Source organism: Miniopterus natalensis, chromosome 7, assembly GCF_054644295.1.
Source record: "Miniopterus natalensis isolate mMinNat1 chromosome 7, mMinNat1.hap1, whole genome shotgun sequence".
Lineage (NCBI taxonomy): Eukaryota > Metazoa > Chordata > Mammalia > Chiroptera > Miniopteridae > Miniopterus > Miniopterus natalensis.
Window position 1 is genome coordinate 4,117,159 of NC_142087.1, and position 17,970 is coordinate 4,135,128.

General features: G+C 42.9%; 1 protein-coding gene across 1 annotated transcript in view; it reads left to right on the top strand.

Moving 5' to 3' along the window:
- The window catches only part of ZMYND8 (zinc finger MYND-type containing 8), a 106,897-nt gene that overhangs the window by 49,439 nt on the left and 39,488 nt on the right, over positions 1 to 17,970 (top strand). Inside the window, exons 8-14 of the mRNA XM_016204809.2 lie at positions 171 to 258; positions 1,441 to 1,496; positions 4,627 to 4,704; positions 5,643 to 5,758; positions 6,670 to 6,738; positions 8,568 to 8,645; positions 10,656 to 11,137. Of these exons, the coding sequence (XP_016060295.1) occupies positions 171 to 258; positions 1,441 to 1,496; positions 4,627 to 4,704; positions 5,643 to 5,758; positions 6,670 to 6,738; positions 8,568 to 8,645; positions 10,656 to 11,137 (967 nt within the window). The remainder of the gene's footprint in view (positions 1 to 170; positions 259 to 1,440; positions 1,497 to 4,626; positions 4,705 to 5,642; positions 5,759 to 6,669; positions 6,739 to 8,567; positions 8,646 to 10,655; positions 11,138 to 17,970) is intronic.

Sequence of the window (17,970 nt, forward strand, 5' to 3'; positions counted from 1 at the left end):
ATATATTTTTAGAGTTATAGATCCTGACTATAATAGCATCTTGGGAAATGAGTAAAAACATTAATTAATTTGGCAAATGACTGCTAAGAAAATTATGTGGGGGACGCAGGTGCTACTGGCTGTGGCTTGTGTAGACTCACTGGTGATTATGCTCTGGCTTGTCTCCCCAGAACGCTAAGAAGAAAATGTATGGCTGCACAGAAGCCTTCCTGGCTGATGCCAAGTGGATTTTGCACAACTGCATCATTTATAATGGGGGTGAGTGGCATAGATGACACCTAGAAAAGAGAATAAGCTGTGTGTGTTGCCCATTCTTCCACTCTCCATAAAAATTCAGCCTCAGCTTCTCAGTCCTCTGAAGAGCTTCCCTTCGTGACCCAAACCATATGATATGCTCTTATTAGGGGCTGTCACAGTACCTGTTTGTTGGATACAGAGTTATCAGTCTTCTGAGTTTTCAAGACAAGCCGGAAATCTAGGGGGGGGGGTGTGTGTGTTTGTGTGTGTGTGTGTGTGTGTGTGAAATCTCTTTGCCAACAAACACAGTTTCTGAAAGTAAAATAACATGAAGAAAACATGGCTTTCTGACCATCTTGTCTCCTCTGGTTTATTGCAAAGGTAAGGGATTTAGAGTTAGATCTGGGGCCAGATCTTTAACTCATTAGCTAAGTGGGCTCGTGCAAGTGATGGCTCCTGAGCCTTGGCTTACTCATTGATGAAATGGGAATATTCATATCTGCTCCCTATTATGGCTTCTTGAGGGGTTAACAACAAAATGTATTTTGGCCCTGGCCGGTTTGGCTCAGTGGTTAGAATGTTGTCCCACGGATCGAATGGTCCCAGGTTTGACTCTGGCCAGGGGCATGTACCTCGGTTGCAGGCTCAATCTCCGGCATCACTGGTCAGTGCACGAGGCAACCAATCGATGTGTCTTTCTCACATCGATTTTTTCTCTCTCTTTCTCCCTTCCACTCTCTCTGAAAAGCAATGGAAAAAATATCCTTGAGTGAGGATTGGAAAATTAAAAAATGTATTTTGAAGCATGGGTACACAGGAGCTACGTAATTAAATGCCTTCTTTCCCCCATACTGTTCTTGGGTTGGAGTTTGGAACAGCGGGTAGAGTAGGACTCCTTTCCACTAACTTGAGCCTTTAAAATGTAAAAGCATCTTTCAAATATTAATCCATAACTTGTAGGGAAACATCACAAATTGCTCAGTTTCAGAAAAGATGGTATCAAGGTACCAGGGACTGGCTGACATTCATGAGAAACGTCACATAATTTGAACTGGCATTAGAAGCCAGAACCTTCTGGATTTTAGCCTTTAAAAGCTTCATCCTGGGGGAAAACAAGTTAAAAGGTTGTTAGTGGAAATGCAATTGAAAGGCTGGGTGTTACATGTTTTCATCAAAATTAATCCTGTTTTCTTATTCCCTTAGGAAATCACAAATTGACGCAAATAGCGAAAATAGTCATAAAAATCTGTGAGCATGAGGTATGTTTTTCCCACTGTTGTGTGTTAAATGTGTCCAGAGTGAGGGTTGGGGTGGAAGAGATTTCCATGTGCAGAACCTCCTAGTGGGTAGCCAGAGTGATTTTAGAATTTGTTTAGACAGAGATGGGCTCCCCCTCTCTTTAAGGAAAAGTTAAAGTAACAAGGAGGGGACCCCCAATATGTTGTAGAGAACCCTCATCTTAGACATCAGCTAAAGGAGATGGAAATGACCATTTATTTTTTAGCTTTGAGTCATGGTCAAGCACCAGACATCCTGTGTTTTCTTGGTTGCATAGATAAAGTTCATAATTTCTTCACCCCACAGTCCGTGACTTTGAGTCAGGTCCTATTCAGTCTCCCTGCAGATGATCTTTGGTTTTTGACATTGTTTGGGGGAAAGGTCCTGACTCTCTCACAGAGCAGCCCAGGTGTCCTGGAGAGTCTGTTCCTTTTGCAAATACCAATAGGTTTGATGGTGTGGATGAAACCAACCTCCTGGGCTGTGCACCCCAAGGCTCAAGTGGTTGTGCGACAGGCTGGTGGCAGAAATGGTATGAGGAAGGCTTTCTTTATTAGATCCCCATTGTAAGAGGGAAAAACTGATGTAATGGCCTTCACCCTGTCTGTGCATTCGTTCATTCATTGATTCGAAAACCTTTGGGCATCTTAAGGTATGCTTATGCCTATATATTTACATTGAAAGAGTTTTATAATTTACATTTTTCACTTAGTTTAAATGTTTTCCCAGGTAATTAAACACATAGGAAGAACAGAATTTTTCATGGCTGTTCTGATGGGTTCCTTAGTGTAATTGTTAGAAGTGTACCTACCAAGTCCAAGGTGGTAAACATGGCAAAGACTTTAGGTAGATAATTCCAGATCGTCTGTTGGAAAAGCTGTAGCAACTTACACAGCAACCTGGAATGGAGCGTGGTTGTTTCTCTGCATTCTTTCCAATACTGGAAATTCTATTGAGAAAAAATACATGCACATAAGTTTCCCCTTAATGTGATCAGTGAGAACAGTGGCACCGCACTGTGATTTTGGTTTGCATTTCTCTGATGACAAGTGATCATGGATGGTTTGTAATACTGTTAATTGGTGATTTGGAGATTTGTGTGGGTGAGTTTTTCAGTTCTTTTCCCCTTGAGGAATCATTTGTTTCCATGCATTTGGGAGCTGAGGCGTAGGCCTTTAAGTGGTGGGGTGCCCTGAGGTGGAATTTATTGAACCCAGATACTCTCTGTATGGCATTTTTAAGCAATTTTTTTTTTTTTTTTAATTCTCACCCGAGCATGTTTTTCATTGATTCTAGAGAGAAAGGAAGGGAGAGGGAGAGAGTAAAACATTGGTTGGTTGCTTCTTGTATGCTCCCCGACCCGGGATCGAACCTGCAACCTACGTATGTGCTCTGACTGGGAAACGAACCCCATAGCCTTTTGGTGTATGGGACGATGCTCCAGCCAACTGAGCTACCCTGCCAGGGCTCTGCTGAGTTTGCCTGTTGGCATTTTTGAATTTGCCTGTTGGCATCATACTGTTGGTTTGTGGGCTCCAAGGCCAGGGCTGTCCTGGACCTTGTGTTATCACTTTGTTCTACCCAGTACCATAAGAATAGAAGTAGACTGGATAGAAAGAGGTATTATGTCCTGGCATTCTTTTTTTTTTTTAAAATACATTTTTAAAATTTTATTTCAGAGAGGAAGGAAGAGGGGGAGAGAGATAGAAACATCAATGATGGGAGAGGGTTATTGGTCAGCTGCTTCTTGCACTCTCCCTGCTGGGGATTGAGCACGCAGCCCAGGCGTGTGCCCTGACTGGGAATCGAACTGAGATCTCCTGGATCATAGGTCAATGCTCAACCGCTGAGCCACGCTGGCCTGGCCCTGGCATTCATTTTTCAGTTATAATTATAAAATTACTACTTAATAATTAATTGAGTATCTGCTATATATTTGGCACCTTGTAAGATGTAGGACATAAAAATAAGTCTCATGGTGAAAAGAAGATGTAGCAACTAATAGGGCAATGGCGAAGTGCATGGGCTTTGGACCCCAACTGCCTGGGTTCAAATCCTGGCCCTGCCACTTTGCCACAGTGAGACCTTGGTTGGTCATGTTACTTGACTTCTTCTTGGGGCCTCATGCTTTTCCTCTGATATAGTGGAGTCTGAATTCAGATCCATGATGTTAGCTCCTGGGGCCCTTGGTTCTAAGACATGATGTTACTTTAGGGGAATACGCTTTCTCAAGAGGGAGAAGGAGTCCTGGTTGGTGTGGCTCAGTGGTTGGAGCATTGGCCCAGGAACCCAATGGTTGCAAGTTTGATCCCCAGCCACGGTTGGGGCATGTGCGGGATGCAGCCAATCAGTGTCTCTCTCTCTCACATCGATGTCTCCCCTACTCTCTCTAGAAAATCAATGGAAAAAATGAAGTTAAAAAAAGGAAGGATAGTAAGTAATATTATTTTCAGATTGTTGTCAGTAAAATAGGGCAACATGGTGTTAACTAACCACTCTGGATAGTGTGAGTAGAGATGCACAGAAATTGAGTATTGCAAGTGGAGGCCAGAGTAGCAGGAAGGCAATGGGGTGGTCGGACAGATGGGTTGAGGCCAGATCACACCTGGCCTTGAAGGAACTGATCAGGTGTTTAGATTTCATTGTTAGTTTCTCAATCTTGGCACTACTGACATCCGAGGCTGAAGAATTTTTTGTTGTGGGGACTGTCCTGTACATCATAGATACCCTGCCAAAATTGTGATAACCAAGATGTCTGTTGTGATAACCAAAAATGTCTCCAGACATTGCCAAATATTCTTGGAGGTGTTAAACTGCCCTGGTAGAGAATCACTAGTATTTAGATCAAGATCTAATTTATGTTTGTAGAAGGTAGCTTTGGCTGCTGAGTCTATGTGGGGAGTGAACCATAGTCGAAGCTGGGAGATACGTTCCAGAGAGAGATGATGGTGGCTTGGGCTGGGTGGAACTGTTGTGGTTGGTGAGAGGTAGTTCCCCATTGTGTGACTTTGTTTAGCGAATATTATTTCCCAATATTGTCTTGCATTTCTCGAGGGCCTAGAAATGTAAGGCCCCTGGGATGCCACATTCTAACATCTTTCTGCTTTACAGATGAATGAAATCGAAGTATGTCCAGAGTGTTATTTAGCTGCTTGCCAAAAACGAGATAACTGGTTTTGTGAACCTTGTGTAAGTTGGATTTCCTTTCCTTCATTTTCTGAACTCTGTGCCTGGTTGTCTACCCAAGACAGCTTTCTCTAGGTGGCTTATTCGACCAAACTTAGGATGACATTTTAAAATAATTTTTCTACTGATATAGTTAGGGCAGAGTAAAAGCAGTGCAGGTAGGAAAAACCTCTTCAGCTGCTCATCAGAGAGAGTTGGGATTCACCAAAGTAATGTAGGTAATGACACAGTGTTAAATGAATGTGCCATTTACAAATCTATTTTAATAGGTTTGGAAATACCTCCTTGGATTAAGTCCATGGTCTCTCCAAATGTGTTGGTGGTGGTGGGTTGGGGGAGAAAAATCACCCTTGTTTTCCCCCATGGATCTGCATTTACCAGACTGGGGTTCTGTGTAGAGAAATGCAGTTTAGGAGTGGGCTGGTGGTGGTGGGGGACTTCATTGGGGGCCAAGATTGGGCAGGTAAAGTTGAGAATGAAAACTCAGTTTGTGTTTCTCCTTGCCTTTGGAGATTAACACCTGAATCGTTAAGGGTTTGAGTAGCCCTCCATAAAGAACAAAAGTGTGGCTAATACTGTCCCTTATTACATGCTAGATGTAACGCACACTTAATCTTCCACCTTAACAGAGGCCGAGAGTATTACTGTGTGTTGCACAGAAAAGCCACCCAGGTAATAACAACACAACCTGGATTCAAATCTGGTTTTGTCAGTGCTCAGTTCTTAAGGGTTTCACCATTTAATCCCATTCCCATCTCCGCCCAGGCCTACCGGCCACATGCCTTCGAGGTACTCCACCTGGGGAGACTGTTTGAAACAGTTCTCTTTCACTTCGTGGCCTCTATCACCTCTGCTTTGCTTTATCCCCACACACCAAACTTTATGTGTGTATCTTGCTGTCAAATACATTCAGACTCTGGATTTTGTTTTTCTTTTCCTAGAGCAATCCACATCCTTTGGTCTGGGCAAAACTGAAGGGGTTCCCATTCTGGCCTGCCAAAGCTCTGAGGGATAAAGACGGGCAGGTTGATGCCCGTTTCTTTGGACAACACGACAGGTGGGAGTTAAAAACGGGCTACCAATGTGTGGCTTTCACTGAACCTTTGATAACGGTCAGTGGGTACGAGCAGGAGCGGACGGTATGGCTGTCATTTTGTTGATTGTCATGATACCCACCGGTGATCTTGTAGTTTAAAAATACTGTCCTGTGCTGTGTTAACCCTGAAAGGGATGCGTGGGCTTCAGTTTTTTCAGGTATATTAGAAGAGAATCTTGCTTTCTTGCTTTTGTTGATGAAACCAGCACCAGAATAAGGTTCCATGGCTGTTTCAAATGCTGCTGTTCTTTTTATTTTATTTTTCTGGAATAAATCAAACCGTTGTGCAAATTGGTTTTCAAAATAATGCTCTCTGGGATCAGAAGCATTTTCCCAGATTACCAGTAAATGGATCTCCTATCATTGTGCTGAGTAGTTCCCCCTGTTCCCTTTTCTCTGAAGCTAAAATGGGAAATTATAAGGGGTTGTTGTTTTGACAGGTGTGAGCCCTCCCTCCCAGCCGTTCTGCCTTCCCTTTCCCTCGCTCACAGTGAAGTGAGTTATTCCAGCGATTAGCAGTTCCCTTTAAAGCACAGCCTCCCGCGTGCTTGAGAACAACGGGTAGACCAAGATGAGCAGCAGTTAATATCTTAGCTCTATTTTAGCAAGCTAAGTTATGATTAAATAAGGCAGAAGCCCTTTGGAAGCCCCACCAAGCAGTTTTACATAAGCGTGTGAATGTGTAGGGGAGAATATGTAAAAGACAGAATGCTAAATATTATGCACAGCCACAGAGTGTACAGACCATGCAGTTTATAATTTTATACAACACCAGAATCTGCAATACCGCTCTCTTTGTTAAATTTTGCCTGTCATCTTGCAAATCAAAGAAAAGAGTGAATTCCAAAGTAATCTACAAAATCATTTACTAGGAATCCAGGCCGTCCAGTGTCAGGAGGCGAAATGGAAGTTAGCCGAGATGATCGTGGGTTTGATAGGAGGTATTATCCTTTATTTGATTTTGACCGTTTTTGTTGGAACTATTTTAAAAATTCATTTATTTGTTCATTCAGAGAAATATGTATTTGGTGCCTGCTGTGGGCCAGGCTGTGTGCTGGATGCTGGCGGTTTAGGGTTGGGTAGGCAGACACTGTGTCTGTCTGTCTAAAGGGTGGCATCCCAGTAGGGAAGACAGGTAATACACAATTAAACAGACCGATGCTCAGTGAAGATCTGGGTGGAGGGGCCAGAGAAAACAGAGACTCAGGAGGGAAGGGCCAAGGCCCTTTGTGCTCAGGAAAAGCCAGGAACACAGTGTGGTTTGGACCGGATGAAAGAGGAGAGGATGATAAAGGGGAAGGGGTTCGGGGGTTGGGTAGGGCCCGGATCACGTGGGCTGTTGTCAGGAGTCTGGCTTTTATTTGAAGAGCGAAAGGAACTGGTGGCAGGTTGTACATCTTCCTGCCTCTTCATTAGAACATGCACGTGTTAACCATCTTGATGATTTAGGATTATTCTTATTCTACAGTACAGTGTAATATGGATAGACTTAGGATACAGGTCCATATGCGCCAAATGTTCCCAGACCCTTACAGTCTTGGGTTCTGCTTTTATCTGAGCCACTCTGCATGGACCTCTTTCTCCTACCAAAGCCCATTGAAGGTGACTAGGGGCATGAACTTTGCTGGCTCTGTTTCCAGAGGCTATTTTCTCTGCAGCTAAAAAGACAGCAGCACAAGTCTGACGTCCATGAGGTTTTCTTGAGCCCCTGTGATAACCTCTGTCCCCTCAGAGGGAACGTGCTGAGCTGTTTGGCTTATTTTGGGTGAGGGATGTGCATTGGGCAAGGTGGTCCAGACACATGCAGTGGTGGAGTGACAGTGTGTTGGCCTTGTAGGACTGTGTCAGTTGGCCTTGGGCAGGGAGTCCTTGACAGCTTTGGGGGAAGCCACTCCTAAAAGGATGAGCGTTCCTCCCTTTCCTGAGATGCCCTTAAAGCAGAAAGGGGCGGGTTTGTCCACAGCTGGCTCTGATCAGACCCAGGAGCACCACGGGGAGACTACAGGGAGGCAAGATGGGTAACATGCTGTCCCTTTTACAGGGAGTTTGCTTTGGGGGTTGTAGAGACAAAACGTGACCCTGGACAGGTGTCAGTGAAATAGGTCCAGACAGCAGAGTAGGAATATCACAGACCATTAATTACATGGTCACCGTCAAGTTAATGAATACTGGAGCCTGGGAAGGCTCTTATGCAAATCAAGGCATGTTCTCAGGTGTCTCATCACGTGCCTTTTGTCCTTTAAAATATTTTGATTTTGCCTGGTTGGTGTGGCTCAGTGGTTGAGCATTGACCCATGCACCAAGAGGTCACCGGTTCAATTCCCGGTCAGGGGGCATGCAGGAGGCAGCCAATCGATGTTAATATTTCTCTTTCCCTCTCCCTTCCTCTCTCTCTAAAATCAGTAAAAACATATTTAAAAATACACACACAACTTTAAATGCTATTTTTAAAAAATTATTTAAAATTTTGATTTTTTTGTGTTTTATTTCACAGACACACACAATATTATGTAAAAATACAGAAAATATTTTATTAAATTCCTGCAGAGCTGGCATTAACTGAGGGCCAACTATGCAGCAGGCACTGTTTTAAGTGCTTTTTGTAGAACCTGCTTTTATTCCCATCTCACTGGTAAGAAATCTTTGGCCCAGAGCTAGGAAGTACTTCAGCTGTGTGACTCTGTGGCCTCTCATGACATTGCCCCCCACAGGCTTTATATTGTTAAGCAAATCTAATTTTCCTTTAAATATTTCCTGGGCCTGCTTAAAGGAAAAGAAAGAGTCACTTTCCTGAAATCACTTGCCAAGCAACTTCATTGAAGGCACTTAAGAACCTGGGAAGAAACAGGTAAGGCCCTGATACCAGATAACAGTGTGGGGGAGACGCGGTCCCAGTGACCGACTGGCTGATCAGCTCCTGGTGGTACCGGGACTGGGGCATTTCGTTTGCTCCCCTTGGAACCCCTCCAGGTTGGGGCTCCTCTATTTTACTGATGACAGCGCTAAGGCTGGCTGGCTCAGGGAAGGGGAGTCACTTGTCTGTATACAGCCCTGGGGAGCTTGACTGCCCCATACCTCTGTCCTGCCTGGTTCGGACTCTTGCCCACCCAGTTGTAATACCTGGAGTCCAGGTCATTCCACCTGGCTGCAGGTGTGGTTCCTCAGGTCTCAGCAGAAGGGCAGCAGCGAGTTGGAAAGGATGAGAAGCTGGTCACTTCCAGCTCTCTGAGAGAGCAGATACTGTTCGGGTGGTCAGTTTTAGTTTGTGTCGCAATCTAGCATCACCAAGAGTTGCAAACAGACAGCCTGTGCCCTGAATTCTGCCCCATGCACATGCTTTATTTCCCCAGGGTTGCTTTTTCTTTTAAATACAGGAACAAGATGCCAACTGTTAAAATTTGGGTAAAACATAATAGAAGAAACTCATATTTTGTTTCTCTTTGAAACCTTGGGATGCTTGGTAGTGTTGGGTTCAGATTCCTACATGGGCACTTATGATAGCACTTGGGTGGGTAGTATTTGCATTAGACTGGCTGTGAGTTTAATTCCTCCCCACAGTTCACTTTGCGTCCTACGTGATACCAGGCTTGAGTTTATGGTCTGTGAAATACAAAAGGCCTCCTTGGAAAGCTCACTCCCACCAGATTCCCAGCCGCAAACTGGGTTGAGGTTGGGGGATGAAATGTGACCCAAGTTACATCTTGGATGTTTCTGTGTCGGCTCTGCCTTCCCCAGAGTATGGGGGCTGAATGCCCATCTCCTGCCTGTTATCATTTGGGTCACTGATTCCAGGAAAGCAGCTCATTTTCTCACGAAGTCTGCAGAGCATTTGGGGGTGTGGGGTGATGAGGGTAGGAAGACGGAACCAGCCTGGGAAGTGGAGGACTCATACCTGAAAGCAAAGGGGCTATTTTTTATTTTCTATGTGAATTTTCTCACATTCAAAACCATGCGCCTCCTTTTAGGGTTATGGTTTTCCAACATTTCCTCCTAGTTCCATGGAGAACCCCAATTTTAAAAGAGAAAGCTTTTTATTGTTTGAGTGCAAAAGAGTGGGCTCGGGGAATAATTTTCTCTTGGGAGGTGTGGTCTAGAATGCAGTGACTTTCTTATTCTCTGCCAACCCAAAGCCAAAGAGGCGTTATTATTATTTTAATAGATTAAAATGACTAAGTCTGTTGAGCCTTTTAATGTTTTCGTTAAGTTCATGTTCACATGCAGTCCTGATGACAGAACACGTTTGGTAAATGGATCATTTATTAACCATTCAAGCCAAGCCATTTTTAAAAAAATGAAATGTGCATTTAAGAATCCTGGCAAGCATACTAGGCTAATTTGGTTTGCGTTAAGGAAAAAACAATTCTGAAAACAACCTGAATGTTTCATTGACAGATGAGTGGATAAGGGAAATGTTGTATGCGTACATAGTGGATACTATTCAGCCTTAAAAATCATGCCACAACATGGCTGAAGCTTCAGGACAATATGCTAAGTGAAATAAGCCAATCACATAAGGACAAATTCTGCATGATTCCATTTATGTGAGGAATCTATGTCAAATACACAGAATCAGAGTGGAATGGTGGTCGCCAGGGGGCAAGGGGAGGGCAGGTGGAGAATTGCTAGTCAACGGGCATAAAGTTTTGGTTACACTATAAATATGCTCTAGAAATTTGCTTGCTGTACAACTTGTGCCTGTAGCCAGCAATTCTGTGTTGTACACTTACACATCTGTTATGAGGGTAGAACTCATCTTAAATGATCTTTGTACAATGAAGTAATTTTTTAAAAAGTTAAAAAACAAGTCTTGGAAATGACCAAACTTTATTTAAACTCTCTTTCTCTTTTGCCCTCCTAGGGCCTGGGTTCCAATAAATAATTGCTACCTCATGTCTAAAGAAATTCCTTTTTCTGTGAAAAAGACTAAAAGCATCTTCAACAGTGCAATGCAAGAAATGGAGGTTTACGTGGAGAACATTCGCAGGAAGTTTGGGGTTTTTAATTACTCTCCGTTCAGGACACCCTACACGCCCAACAGCCAGTACCAAATGCTGCTCGACCCCAGCAACCCCAGCGCTGGTGCCGCCAAGATAGACAAGCAGGAGAAGGTCAAGCTCAACTTTGACATGACAGCGTCCCCCAAGATCCTGATGAGCAAGCCCATGCTGAGCGGGGGCACCGGCCGCAGGATCTCCTTGTCGGATATGCCTCGCTCCCCCATGAGTACAAACTCTTCTGTACACACGGGCTCTGATGTGGAGCAGGACCCTGAGAAGAAGGCCATGTCGAGCCACTTCAGCGCAAGCGAGGAGTCCATGGACTTCCTGGACAAGAGCACAGGTCAGCCCTGGGCGGGAGAGGGTGGAGGGGGCCCCCGGACCCTGAGTTTCCCCAGGCGCCACACCTGGCGGGCCCAAGCTGACCATTGTCGCAGAATCAAAGGACCCTTCATGAGGTTTCAGTCTCATGGAGCAAGTTTTAAAGTTTAAATGAGTGACGCAGTTGGATTTTTGCTGTTGGGGACCAAAAAATGACAAAAGCATTTCCAACAGTCCACCTTGCAGGTCATTCCTAGAAGTGGGCAGAGTTGGCTAGAAACCCTTCAGAGTTCAGCTCAGATGCCTCTTAGAGTAATCACACCAACTTCCCCTAACAGTTTTCCTGTCTCAAGAATTTTATTTTAATTGAAACATTATTTTTCTGTCAAACCCATGCACTTACATGCTTAAACATCAGAGAAACATGCAAGGTAAACAATAATCCTCTTTCCCCAAGAGCTGTCTTGCTCCTTAAAAGTCACCTAGTTTGACAATTGTCTTGCATTTTTGAAACTTGCTATAGTTGAGTGGTTAAGAATGACGACACTGGACTCAAATTCTGGTTTTGCCACTCCTACCTATGTGGCTTTAGTCAAGGTCCCTAACCTCTTATGCCTTAGCTTCCTCATCTGTAACATGATGATAGAAATAGGACCTGCCTCATAGATTGCTGTAAGGATTAAATGAATCAATATACACAGAGGGCTTAGAACAGCGCCAGGAATAGCAAATGCTACAAAGTGTTGATGACTCTGTTATTTCTTATGGTTGCTGATCAAATGCCTGTGTGTGGATTCAGAGAGGTGATGCAGAAGAGGTACTCTGGCACAGAAAGTCATGGCGACTTGAATTCTTTCTACCCAGATGTAATCTGGTTTGCATGTTAAACACTTAAGAACTTGATTACTTCCATTTGAAAATGAGCTTACTGTCATTTTTCTTGAAACATGGCCTTCGCTGTTTGTTCGTTGTTGTTCTACCTTTGAGGAACTTGGGCACAGAGAGCTTCCACACTAAGGGGAGACTGTTGAGGGGGCTGGACCGGTGAACCCCAGGGCATGTGCCTTCTCAAGGGCTTCAGCCCATGGTGGCCATGCAGGAATGTGGACTCATGGTTTTCAGATCTTAATATTCTTCCAGAGACCTGGGAAATCTGCATTTATTACTTAAAATTTTTAATGTAAACTCCAATTATTAAATGTCAACTCAAAATATATTTTAGAATATTTTCCAGAATGAATGAAGCACCACCACAGGTTGGACCTTCTGCATTAGAATTTCTGCCAGAGCTTTAACCTCAGATAGCTTTTCAGAACCCCACCCCCCCTTAGTTTTTACGTGAAAACTAAGGAGCAGGCATCAGTTCTTTAAGAGACCACAGAAGTCCCCAGAAGATAAAATGATAGGGACTTAATTGTGAACTCAATTTCGCCCATTTTGGTTGTGTTGTTTCTTGGTTCTGGTTGGTTGGTTATTTTCAGATTCTGCTTGTAGCTGTTCCCAAAATGGCTGTGGGTGGAGTAGAGAGAGGTAACTTCCAGTGGCTTCTGGTTCTTGATAATAAAGCCTTGCAGTCTCTTTCCCCAGTTCTGATCATAGCCGTGGAGTTGTAGAGCTTTGTTCTCAGACGACGTAACTTGTGTTGACGTAGTTTCAGAAAAAACTTCCCTTTTGCCATTTAGTTTCTGACCAGAGTCCTTAAAAGCTTCCTTTTATTCTGTGACCTGATTCCATATAAGCCCAGTTAACAGAACATGGTGCGTGACCACACAGGCTCCTCAGCCTGCTGCTTCCCATGGAGAACTCGCTTTTGAGAAAGGTTTTTAACCTGGGCAGCAATCCCGGGAAGAATCACTGTTGCCTGAACTTTCATTGCCATGATTTTTGCCACATTCTAGTACCACCTATTTTATTACATTATTAAACATTAAACCTCCTACTTAGCTTCACCCTAAGCTGAATAAAATGTATAAACATGTGCTTAAATTGCTTGTATTTTTTTCCTAAAATACATGAAGTGAATACGTAACTTGTAAAATAACACCTGTTGGTCCATGAACCCACTATCAGTTCTCCTGCACTGCATTTCAGAAAACAGTTTTATAGGAATATGAGAATACCTATAATGTGTTGAATTTATTAGCTTCTTCCCTTCGGAGGTACAGAGGTTGAAATGACATCAGGAGTCCTGACAAAATTTCTCATCATTTAAGTAGCTTTTGAGGTGCTAAGTTAGTAGACTTTAAAGTCCTCCCAAAATACAGTCCCCTTGCTGGTATGTGCTTGGGTCATTTTGCTAATCCTGAGTTGTACAGCCAATGAGTAGTATAGGAAGAGAAGGTGATATTCAAAATTGTTTTAATCTTACAAATTATCCCCTTTTTTGTAAGGAGCCAGATAGAAATATTTTAGGCTTAGTGGGTCTCTGTCACAACCATGCAACTATTCAACACTGTCATTGTTACTAAAACAGCCATAGGCAGTAGGTGGCTGTGACACTAAAATGTGAATTTCATATAATTTGTATGTTTTGTGAACTATACTAATCCTTTTGATCCCCGCCACCCCCAACCATTTAAAAATGGTAAAATAAATACCCTTCTTAGTTTGCAGGCCATATAAGAACAGGTTGGTATGCTAGATTTGGCCCATGGGTCAGTTTGCCAACCTCTATTGTAGACTAAGAGAAACTGAGTCAGTCTCCCCATTTTACAGAAGGCAAGTTGAGGTCCCTTCAGAGAGTGTGGGGAGGTGCCCAGGTTCCCACTGCCCCATCCTGAATCTAGACCATCTGGTCTGCTTTTCTTTTCACTGCGCTTTACTGCCCTCTGCTGTTTGCAGTGATAAGAGCATTTATTGGAAGAAGCGGAATATTTATTGAAATGCTCCCACAGTCAGACAAAACGGTGATTTATCCAGAACTGTATAAAAAAGAAAGATTGCCATAGGAACAGAAAAACCATATAGTTACAGCAGTGAAAAATTTCTAACCAGCAACATAAAATTGAAATACGTTATTAAATAAAACTTTTATGAGAGTTTAGAAACCCTCCTTTGCTCGTGCGCGTGTGTATTGAGGAGCTCAGAGTCGTGTGTCTGTGACCTCAGAACTGGATTTAGCTTCCTGAGATGCATTTTACTCAGCCTGAAGCCTTGTCCTGGAATCTCATCGTCTTAATGGTCAAAATGGTTTATATTCTCAGTGATTTTTTTTCTGCTTCCCCCTTTATCTAGATCACCTGGCCAGAATTGATGCCTTTGTCAATATTTGCTTGTGGGATCCCAGTTTAAGTCATTAGTATGTATTAGGGTGAGAGTCCTGGGTCCTGGCTGTCACCATCCTGTGAGCTAATGGTACTTCAGTCTTTATAGCTCTGTATGGGTTACTGCTTAGGGAGAAGGGAAAACATTTTCATAAACTTGTTTTTATTGTGAAATCAATATGTATTTGTTGTAAAATAATTGTTATTTACAAAGACCAAAGTCACAGACGATACCATCTTCCACAGTCAGCCCTTAGATAATTTCCAAGACTTTTTCCATGTTAGTTTAAAAGTCTTACTATTACGTTGAAAACTCAGATACATTCATAGGTCAGGCAGGTATGGAAGTGAGTGAGGCTGGTAGGGACTTGGGTGAACCAAAGCAGAAATTCATGACTCATTACATGTACACACATGTGCTTTTGTGTGCAACACTTCCCAAAGCAGTGCAGTACGTATAATCTGATACATGATGCTCTTAGCTGTGGCTTTTTTTTTTTTTTGTAAATATGTCTTTATTGCTTTTTAGAGAGAGAGGAAGGGAGAGGGATAGAGAGATAGCAACATTGATGAGAGAGAAACATCATGGATCAGCTGCCTCCTGCACACCCCCTACCTGGGGATTGAGCCTGAAACCTGGGCATGTGCCCTGACCAGGAATCGAACTATGACCTCTTGGTTCATGGATCAATGCTCAACCACTGAGCCTCACCAGCTGTGCTATGCCTTTTTTCTAAAGGGCACTGGGCCCTTTTCCTCCTCCTGGTTGTAGCCATTTGGGAATGGGGGTTCAACATTGCCTGATTTCTGGTTGTTCTAGAGAAGTCTCATGTCTTTTTAAATGCAAACTACCTTGACTTTTATATATTGGCTCAAATGAAGGAAAAAAAACCCCCACACAATATGCTACGTCAAGTGCGTCTGTGCACTACTTGGTTTCTGGATCAACTGTTTGCAATGTCTGGTATAGACTATTTGGAGTTTTTTGTTTTAACTTAACCTTGTGTTCTGAATACTTTTTCATGGTGGTCAGTAACCCTTCAACACAGCATTTCTGTCCCGTCAGAGACCGTCCAGTTATGTTCCACTTTGTAGCTCATCTGTGCGCATCACCAAGACTTGTGTAAGACTCGGCAATTTGAACACATAGGTTGTTTCCAAGGTTTTATAAGTAGAGGAAATTTAGCATGAATCAGTACCTCCTTCACCCCCACCCAGAGGGCCGGGGTGTGAGAGGGAGGAGGGAGATTTTTTTCTAATTCTAAGACGCATGTTTTATGTAGTCAGAATAGCACTTAGCACAGGCTAGGATTTTGTAAACGTAGATAATAAATGATGTGTTTTAGCCCACACCCGTGAATTGCACATCAAAGCATAAAATCTTATTAAATTATTGGTGACTTCAAAGGCTGTTAGTTCTTCCTTTGGGCAAGATTTATGGCTTTATAAAAGGATTGGCATCTGTTTCAAAGCTTAATTGAAACGAGCATTTCCCAATATCCTTTTGCTTTTGAAAATTCTTACAGTGATTTAAAACAGGGTTTCTCAGTCTTGGCATCGCTGACACTGGGCTGGATAACTCTGTGGTGTGACTGTCTTGTAACTTAACAACATCCCTGGTCCCTACCTATGAGATGCTGGTAGCACACCCTGTTCATAAGACAGTCAAAAATGTCTCCAGACATTGTCATGTGTGCCTTGAAGGGCATAGTCACCCCTCCAGTCCCCATTGAGAACTGCTGATTCAATGTCCCACGCTTTTGAGTTTTAGCTCTGACAAAATTCTGATTGCTTCACATTTATCTTTGAAGCTCTTCAATATTTACATTTCATTTTGTCTCATTTTTTTCTTGAACATAGAATATCCCTTTTAAAATTTAGTATTATAGAATTAATAGCACATCATTCTATCCTAAAAGGTGGCAACTGTTAAGAATTGGCCATTCTTTCAGATTTTTTAATGTGTATAATCAGATTGATGATGATAAATTTTTTTGTGGTGGAATGCAATCATACTAAGCTTTTTGTTTCTTAGCAAAGTTTCTTTGACTTCTTTCTATGTTGGCGCATATAATTCTAATTTTCAGTAGTATATAGATTGTAATGTAACAGATGTTGGGGTTGTGACTGAATTTGGGGGAGACATTACTTGGAGGAAGAAACCTTGGTTTATGAAGTAATTTGAATACACATGTTTTAAATGGATATACCAATTTGTTTTCTTAATGTAAGTTTTACATATATACGTCCTTACTAACTTTCTAACGCCCAATGCTGTAGGCATTTTGGCAAGCCTAGTATTACATGGTTTCTCTAGGTGGCCACATACAAAGCCTGAATAAGTTTTCAAGAGCATATCTATTGAAGCTCACTGGAGTCATGCAATTACAGAATCATTTCTTTATTTACATTTTTCTATGCTACATATTTTTCCACCTTTGGACTATTGTGAATTGTGCTGCTGTGAATATTTGTGTACAGGATTTGCTTGAATACCTGTTTTGAGTATATACCTGGGAATGGACCTCCATGAAATGTAAAGTAATGTATATCTGCTTTTGTGCTGCATGTATTTCTCTGCTTTATACATAAGGTGCAAGATTTTTTTCACCTTCTAAAAACGGCTTTTTATCCCTTGAGGGCCATATTGCCCCCATTGAGAATGTGTGGACTAGGGTGATAGCAGTGGAGATGGTGGTCAATGGAGAGGTTTGGCGTATATTTTGGATGTGGTGTGCAGTGGCCTTGCTGAAAAGTTGGCTAAGTTGAGGCAGGAGGAATTGAAGTGGTCTTGAACTGCCTGGTAAGTGGTCGTAGCATTAACCGATAGGAGTTGAAGCAGGTACAAGGTCTGTTGCCAATCGGGCAGATAGGGCTCGTGGCACTAAGGGGTGGGCAAGAGCCCTGGCTTTCTCAGGGCTAATTTTTGGTGTGGGATCTGTGGCTTGCTAGGTGACTCCGAGGGGCTGCTCCTCTGTCAATGACATGGAGGATTGTGGTTCTAGATGTCTCTGAGGGTGGCCGGGGGGAGAGTAAGGCAGACCTTTCTCCATGGGAAACCAGTGTTCTTCTGTCACCCTTATTTTTGAGTGTCAAATGCTATGTTTTGAAGAAAACTTAAAACCTGTTTCTTAAACTTCAATATTGAAGTTTTATTAACAATGGAAACTTTATGTTCTGTGAAATTAAAGGTTTGCTCCAGTTATTTATTTTTATTACACACACACACAATTATAAAGATAACGCCTTTACCTGTGTTGTTGCTAAAATCCTCTACAGGACCACAGTGGGGCAGGGCTCTGTTAGGCGCCTCCCGGCCTCTGCTTACTCGATCTGTTAAGCTGGGAACCGCTGACTCACATGGTTGACGTCTCTTGTGACAGTGCCTGTGTATGTTATTTTGTTCTTGCTCCCTTTAGAGTTAGGATTCTGTGTCAAAGTTCCCCGCAGTCCCCAGCAGTGCTTTGATAGTGTGCTAAGTGAGACCCCCTCTGCTAGACCTGCTTGTTAGTTTGTTTTAGAGAATATAATTAGAAAAGCCTGGTCTGTAGTCCTCATGGGAGCACGTTATACCGACCTTTTCAGCCACTGC